The 8388-nt window shown below is 48.5% G+C and overlaps 1 protein-coding gene across 1 annotated transcript; it reads left to right on the top strand.

Moving 5' to 3' along the window:
• Positions 1–4650: 4650 nt before the first annotated feature.
• On the top strand, positions 4651–6634 carry LOC119442429 (arylsulfatase I-like). The gene is made up of 2 exons (XM_037707309.2): positions 4651–5083; positions 6437–6634. Exons 1-2 carry the CDS (start codon positions 4688–4690, stop codon positions 6575–6577), a joined length of 537 nt encoding a protein of 178 aa, XP_037563237.1. The 5' UTR covers positions 4651–4687; the 3' UTR covers positions 6578–6634.
• The last annotated feature ends 1754 nt before the right edge of the window (positions 6635–8388 follow it).

Genomic DNA, 8388 nt, shown 5'->3' with positions numbered 1-8388 from the left:
TTTATGGCAGTCGGGCAAGGTAGCATGACGTCACGAATCGAAGTGCACCGCCCTTGTGCTATCTTGGAGGCGTTGGCCAACGCGCTCGCTTACCCGCGAGGAGTTAAAGGACCGCTCATCGGCGTTCTATTGGTCAATAATGCTTTCGCATTCAGAACTCATAAGAAGTGCTTAGGGCTCCTCGGATTTTTTTTAGATTGAACTTGTATGAAAGCAGAAGAGGCCGCGTGACAGCGCTAATAATATTGCAGTCGATCTACGAACGATGATAATCTGGCTCCACTCGCCAAAATAGGTTCGTGCACAAAACTGGCGGTTGGAGATTGACAGGGACACAGTCAATTTTACGCTGCCTGTTAACATGAAAGTGCTTGCCCATTACTGAGATAGCGGCAGACCCTCAACGCAAACCACGACTTAATCAATAGCAGGTTATTCTTTTCGACGCCCCCGTACAACGCCGTGTTCGTCCACTATTTCACCTGCATATCCACCCACCGTCTCTGCTGTGACCCTCAAAATACACACACAGACGCCACTAGCCAGAAATGCTACATGACGCACAAAAGCCACAAATCGATAAACGTAGATGTTGTGTAGTAGCCGAGTGGTTAGTGCCCCCAGCATCACATTGTGCATTTCCGCAAGGGAAGGCATGAGTTTGATCATCAGCGGCGGTGCTATAGGCAAAGTTTTCTTTTTCTTTGCCGTTGGCTGAAGGCGAAGCTGAGCATGGTGAGGTGGCCGGGGGCTGATGGGATAGCGGAAAGGAGCAGCGCATTAGGTACTGTGCAGCGAGACTCACAAGTAACGTCTGCCTGTTACATTGGCAGCGCCTTCATAGAAGGAATGTGCAGAGCTCATGCTAATGAAGCTCGGTATTCCACGCCGAAGCAGCCACTTCGTTCTCCTGCGCGAGGAACAATTATGGGCCGCTGGTGTGCCCTGTATTCCTGCTTTCTTTTCTTTCTTTTTAGAGCGAAGCTGTCATGGGCTCACCTTTCGATCGTCGCGTCCGGCAATAGAAAAAAACTCTCATTGGCCGCATGCTGTATGTGCGAGTGAAAGCGCGCGAGAGCGAGGCACGCGCGTTTTCACGGGGAGCGAACGCACGGCGGAGAGCAAACGCGACTTCCTAGTGGAAGGGGAGTGGTGGGTGAGGAGGACATCGAGGCACCCTAGACTGTGCGTGTGCGTGCCCGCTCTCCACTGCTATATTCTAGCACTGTACCACTGCGGCGTATGCGCGCAGCCCTGCCGGCCTCTGCCGCCGACTCTCTCTGGGCTCTCGCCCACCTCTCCCCTAACAGAGCCACCTGGCGCCGACTCCAAACGCACTCCTTTCCCAGCCCGCAAATATACGCACACTTTTACCCTGACTTGACAGACCAACACTGCTCATTATGTGGGTCCATAGCCTCCTTAAATCATATTCTCTGGGACTGAAGAGAAGGTCTCCCCCCACCAGATCTCCTGGCCGCTCCCTCGCCTGAAGCGTGGGAAGCGATACTCATGAACCTGAACCTGGAGGTTCAACTTCAGGCCATCAAAAGAGCTGAGGAGGTGGCTGTAAGGCACCACCTGGTAGCCACCCCTCACTAAGCAAATTAACAAAATAAAGTTGTTTCCTCCCTCCCTAACAGAGTCGACAACGACGACAACCGTTCATCACGTAGCCAGCATCTTGACAGCAGTTGTGTGCGGTCACACAAACAACGCGCAGAACTGTTCTCGACGGCGGTGGCGTTTTGCCTGCGCTCGCACCGAACGCGCTCGGCGTTGGTGACGTGTTTATGAAGAACGTGCCAACCTTTGCCGTACACCCTGTGGCGGTGTACCGTAGCGACCATAAGGCCATGGTCCCTGTGGTCACTAAATAAATGAAAACCACTGGATCATACATATTTCTCATTATTTAATTGTTCAAATAACCAATTACACCAATACATCTTAATAGTCATAATTTGAAATACATAATTCCCACCATAGTACAGCTTCACTGGTCTTCCATCTTCCCCCCAGTGGAAGGGCTGACAGATTTTTTGACAGTGGGGCTGTTTAAGCTCTTGGTTGCGCCGCGTAGTGCAAACAAAAACTGATCCTGCCGATGACGTCACCGCGCGTTGCCTAGCAACCACCTCGCGGAGCGGTGTGTGCTTCGCCTCCTCTCAGTGCCGTGCACAAGTCACTTTGACATGGAACGTTAAGGAGACGGATGGAGAGCATGCACGCGGCACGCGCTATGCTTGGGAGAAAGAAAGAGAAAATGAGAGAGAGAGAGAGAGAGAGAGGGGGGGAAAGAAATTGTAGCAGCACCAACGAGGCAACGCGCAGAGCTGCTGCCGATGCCGTCCGCGTTTCACCGTTTCCCTGCGTTCGCGCCAAACGCGCGCGGCGTCCGTGACTGCAGCAGGCGCCTCTGACGCCGGCTCGGCAGGTTTCGACCGGCCACGCACCGGCAAGTGTGGAGGAGCAGCTTGGCCGTGGCGTCACCGGGGAGATAAAGCTCAGAGCAGAACTCTCGTTGACTCTGTGGCGAGTACATGTAGCCTTGCCATGGGACGACCAAAGAAGATCCGGGCATCCGAAGAAGAAGCCGCTAATCTTGGAGCGCGTCGCGCTGCCAAGCGAAAATCTGCGCGTCGGCGGCGAGCCGATTTGGAATACCGTGCTAGCAGCACTTAGCATTTCCTAGCAATTCTTAGCCAAGCCTATTAAAGCCTGGAAGAAGCTAGGTCGATCAGCAGCTCCGCTGTTTACTTCAGCCTTGCACCACTAGTGCAAGCTGCCCCCATTTTTTTTCTTATTCGGAAGGATTTGCCGCAAGGCATAAAGGATAAAATTAACTTACCTATATAAAAACTCCCAACAGTGCATCGCCTAAGAAATGCAGCAGTGTCTTCGCGAACTAATTGACTATCACGAAATTGTTGCAGTGTTCAGGTAGATCTGGCTTCAGTCTACGGTAATCCGATTAGCATTCAAGCAATGTAGCAACACATGGACAGTTAGTCAAGGTTATTTAAAATGTGTAGTGGTCATTCTGAGACTTCTTTTGCTTAGGCTGTATGCGGCGCACACTGTCTCCGGTATCAGCCTACTTTGGTATGGCACTTGCTTGCCAAGGTTGCCCATGAGCATGACAGCATGACGCCAACTGTATGATGATGACAGTGACAACGATGGAATGACGAAGAAATGGCAAAAATAGAAGGACAAAGGCTTATTTTTTTTTTGGGGGGGGGGGGATTTACGTGCCAAAATCACGATTTGATTATGAGGCACGTTATAGTGGGGAACTCCAGAATAATTTTCACCACCAGGGGATCTTTAACTTGCCCCCTGTTCACGGGACACGGGTGTTCTTGCATTTCGCCCGCGTCGAAATGCGGCCGCCGCAGCCTTGATTTGATCCCGCGATCTCGTGCTTAGCAGCGCGACACCATAGCCGCTACGGACAAAGGACGGACAAATGACAAGGGACAAAGGCTGCAAGGAGAAAGGCTACATGACGACGGCGGCATGATGTCAGTGAGAGAGTGATTCTGAAATGATGACGATGGGATAAAGACGAGAGCGTCACAACGATGGCGTGAGGACACTGGAACGGCGACCAGTGTTCGAGACAACCTGATGACGAAGTTGGAATGAGGACGATGGCATGGCCCCGACGGCATGACGACCACGAGCACATACCTAGTGGCCCAAGTTAATAGACAACATGGGCCACTGGCTTGGCGTAGCAGGCGTGATGATGACGGCGTGACGAGAGTCAGGTAGTAGAAAATTGGAGGACGCTTAAGCTTCACCTTTAAGAGTGAAACGCGATAGCATTCATGGATCCCCGGCTGCTTCTCACGCTTCCCGGCAACTGCAGCTTATGTAACCGTAATATTTACCGGGAAACGTTGTTGATGATGTACGCTATATGCACGAAAGCGAGCTTTGTGGTAGAAACGCGGCCTCTTGTGTGGGCCGGTCCCGGAGGTTGTGCACAACTGCACCAAAAAAAGTTAGACAATTTTCAGGCTTCTGTTATTGTATGGCACTTTTAATATTTCAGTCTGAGAAGATTTAACATAAAAGGCATGTGCTGTCGGTGTTTTGTTTCGTGACATTTGTTAGTGGACTGTCGTTCTCAAAATTCCGAGGACTAACTTTGTCAAGAATGTAAGACAAAGTATGAGCAACTTTAGGGATAGAATGGTGTGGCAATATAACCCGCATATACCGCATGTCATATAGCAAGGCGTGGCATATACATATACCTAAACATATACGGAGCTTTTTCCTCCCGGACAACTCCGACGATGCCGACACCGGATTTTCTGACACACGGGGGGGCCCTTAACACTATCGTGTTAAAACTGCGATGACGACAGCAGAACGACCACGACAGCATCATGGCCGCGAACACATAGCTTATGACCCATGTTGGAAGACAACTTGGGCCACTGGGTCAGCGTAAGATTACAGACGAACGGACAGACAGGCATAGAGGCTTAAAACGGCCGATGTAGGCAAATAATGCTAATTACATGAAAAAATAAATAAAAGCGAAGTAAAATCTTGGTTCAGTTAAGCTAACATTTCCCATATTTATGTTGCGTGCTAACCTAACTTTCATTTGACGGGTGCTTTTTCAGGAGGCGACGTGGAAACGCTAGGGGATCTGGACGGATTTGATATGTGGCGGTACCTGTCTCAAGGAATAGGCTCACCTCGTGTCGAGATGCTCTACAACATCGACGACCGGTTTTTCAACAACTCAGCTCTGCGACTGGGCCGTTACAAGTTGGTGCTCGATGGCACCGGGTTCATGAATGAGCGCTACGCTCGACCAGGTGGCGGCCGTCCGCACGACGACCTCGATAAGTTGCTCACTCAGTCGACAGCAGCCAAAGTGCTCAGAGGCTTCTATAAAAGGGACCGGCTCAAGTTTCCCAAGGGCTGGAGAGAAAGAGCCACGTTAAAATGTGATAATCCAGACAACGGACGATTTGACCCGAACGACGCGGTCCACCTGTTCGACATAATCGAAGATCCGTGCGAATTGAATAATGTGGCCACCTCACATCCTGAGGTAAGAACTGATCGCAATTCTCTTCGCCTTGGCAACAGAAATTATAATTTGATTATTGTACGATTGCTACATAAGTAAATTTCGAATACAGAGTTAGAATGATACTATTCAAGTAAACAAAGCAATAAACACTCAATCAGCGAACGAACAAGCAAACAAGCAAGCAAGCAAAAAACAAACGCATGCGTCTGACGCATACCTAGTATACTACTGCCATGCATAAATGACGTCATTGAGAGGACGATGTAAAGAAGCAATGCTGGAAGACCATTCCACACCATTGGTTTAGGTTAATCCTACTAGGGCTTATGTCGTATTATTCGAGTACGAAGATATACAACACTTTCTGTAGCGCTCGAATGGCTATTCTAGCAGGTCATACCTGCTGTTAATGCACCAGCTTCATGGGTATAAAACTTACAAACAGGCATAGGGTGCCTCAGGAAGGCTGGCACCTTATCCCTGTTTGTAACATTTATACCACAGTGTGCCACTCCATCTGTCGGCTCCTTCTTGATTTCATCTTCGTGGTTGTCACTTTGGACGGCCGGCTTTGATTTTAAAGATGACGAACAAGGCTTTTCGTTGTGGGCAGTCGGTTATATAATGGCTGCGACGGCATTGTTGTGTGTGCGTATTTAAGCTGGTGCATGCACTAATTTTTAGAGCACAACTCTTAGGTGCCCCTTCCTGTGCCGAGTGTCGGCGGCGGCGTCCCTCGTAACCGAGCGAACGAGCACGGCGAAGGATGAAAGAGCGAACGCGGAGCGCAGCGGGAGATGAAAGACGGCGATACCGAAGAGATCGCGAGGAGGAACGTGGAGGAGGGTGCAGCAGAACCGTAAGGCGCAAAGCAGAGCAGGAGCGTGTGTCGACGGCGTGAGAAGAAAAGCGTAGTATAGTTGCTTAGAGGGTAACGGGTAAGAAAAATTCAGACGGGAGCCATGGCGTAGCACCTATGTATTCCAAAATGTCTTCTTTCTTTTCTTTGCCTACACTGGCTGGCCGCGGCTGGTCGCTGCGCAAGGCGTGCTCTGTGGCGACGATCGCTACCAGATGCCGCCAGAGTGGTGCGCGTCCGACATATGGAAACAAAGCGCTGCATGAGCGGAGGTCTGCCTGCCGCGGCTGCTGTGAATCGGGCCTACGCTTCACTCAGGCGCTGCCTCTCGCGATCTCCCGTTTAGCGAGGCGGTCGCGCCACACTTCCCTCCGTTTGCAATGTGTCGCGCGAGACAGATTGTCCGCGCCAGCCAATATATCGCGAAATGAAAACACGTATCGAGCTGCGCTCAAATTTCGCATTAGGGAGTATCGTAATGACCAGTGAATTTTTTTTAACCATTTTTACAGGTTGTGGAATTCCTGAGGACGCGCATTGCCGCCTACAATGCCGAAGCAATGCCAGTGCAGTACGAGCCCAAGGATCCCGCTGGCTTTGCCGAGAAGCACAATGGAACATGGGCGCCGTGGGTTCATACATCGTGCGGATAGCATCATGTGTGTTGTCTTCGAACGCAGCGTCAATTAGCTTTGAATGAAGCGTATCTCACAGCAAATGCCACCTTTAAAGAAAACGCCTAGTTTTCGACAGGACAGCGTTTGTTCTTAGGAGTATAAAGGGTGGTTCATTCTAGCTGCACCAAAATTTTAAACATTGCCTGTAGCAGATAGCACAATTATAATCCTTGATCTAAACTACTCGATCAGGCGGCCATTACTTCCATGAGAAATCAAAAATCTAATTGAATAATAACATAATTACGCTAATTTACTTTTTCATCAATTATTTTACGGCACATCTTTCAATACACGAATTATAGCCACTAAGTTCGCAAAGCGTATCCATTTGGAACCAATTCTCAGGACTGTAACAGTTGCGAGATATTAATTGTCAATGTGTGTGACTAAATGCATGGGCGTTCCAGTTAACTTTTCGAGGAAAACACTGTTTTATGCATTGAAGCACAGCGTTAACTGGAACGCCCATGCATTTCGTCGGACACTTTGACAATTAATATCTCTAAACTGGTTCAGTCCTGAGAATTCGTTCCAAGTGAATACGCCTTGAGAACTCAGCGGCTATATTTCGTTGATTGAAAGATGTACCGTAAAATAATTGATGGAAAAGTTAATTAGCGTAAATATGTTAATTATTCAATTAGGCGTTTTGATTTCTCGTGAAAGTAATGGCCGCCTCATCGAGTAGTTTAGATCAAGGATTATAATTGTGCCATCTGCCACAGACAATTTTTAAAAATTTGGTGCAGCTAAAATGAAACATCCTGTATACAGAAAGCCTGCGACGTAAGCAGCCTTCACTATGGTTCTTAGCCGATGTGTAAAACATACATGAACGAATCGTGAAAACACGTTCTTTTCAAATTCAAAATATTGTACAACTCATATAGTGCTACTGGCACTCGCGCTACGTTGGCCTGATGTGATCAGTAATACACTAACACTGATTTTTAGCGCTATTTATGCAATCAAAGGTTGAGTATGTGATGCCGATGAGTGTGTTATGCAAAGGAAAGCGTATCATTGTGGAAAACCCGCGCATAAAGAAGGCAGGAATAAACAATAACTAAAGCTTTCCTCACAGCGTTTGTATCTGTTGTACCTCAGCCAGCGCATCGTGCACGGCCGGGATCACTGTCACAAGAAACACAAAATGTATTTTCAAGAAACGATTATTATACTTACGTAAAAATAATCTTGAAATAGCGCGCAACAGGACGGCACAACAGAAAGGAAGACGAATACAGGCTCAAACTAATAACTGATTTATTGGAGTCAGACCCACAGGTACATATATCCACAACCTGCGCAGGCACACCGTTACAAGGAATATGAAAACCGTCCAACAGGAAGTGATTACACCAGGCGCGAAAAGAATTTCCTTTCTGCATTGTACAGCTAATAACGAGAAAACGCATATTGCTGACCACTGCAGTAGCTGTCCCACTTGTCAACCACGTTTCCATAGCGTGAAAATCCAAGGCAACAGCAAGCATAAAACCGCTCGTGAAACGGTAGAGGCTTTTTTTTTTTATCAGAAAAGCAGGTCAGGAGTGTGTAAGCGATACATCGATTGCACTGTACAATTCAGAAATGAAATTCCTTTCGCGCCTGGTGTAAACACTGTTTGACGGTTTCCATATTCCTTGTAACGGTGCGCCTGTGCAGCTTGTGGATGTATATACTTGTGGGTCTGGCTTCAATAAATCAGTCGTTAATTTCCGCCTGTGCTCTTCTTCCGCTCTGTCGTGCCGTCCAGTTTCGCGCTATTTCAAGATGGTTCT

Source organism: Dermacentor silvarum, chromosome 2, assembly GCF_013339745.2.
Source record: "Dermacentor silvarum isolate Dsil-2018 chromosome 2, BIME_Dsil_1.4, whole genome shotgun sequence".
Lineage (NCBI taxonomy): Eukaryota > Metazoa > Arthropoda > Arachnida > Ixodida > Ixodidae > Dermacentor > Dermacentor silvarum.
This window is presented reverse-complemented; position numbering and strand designations above follow the sequence as displayed.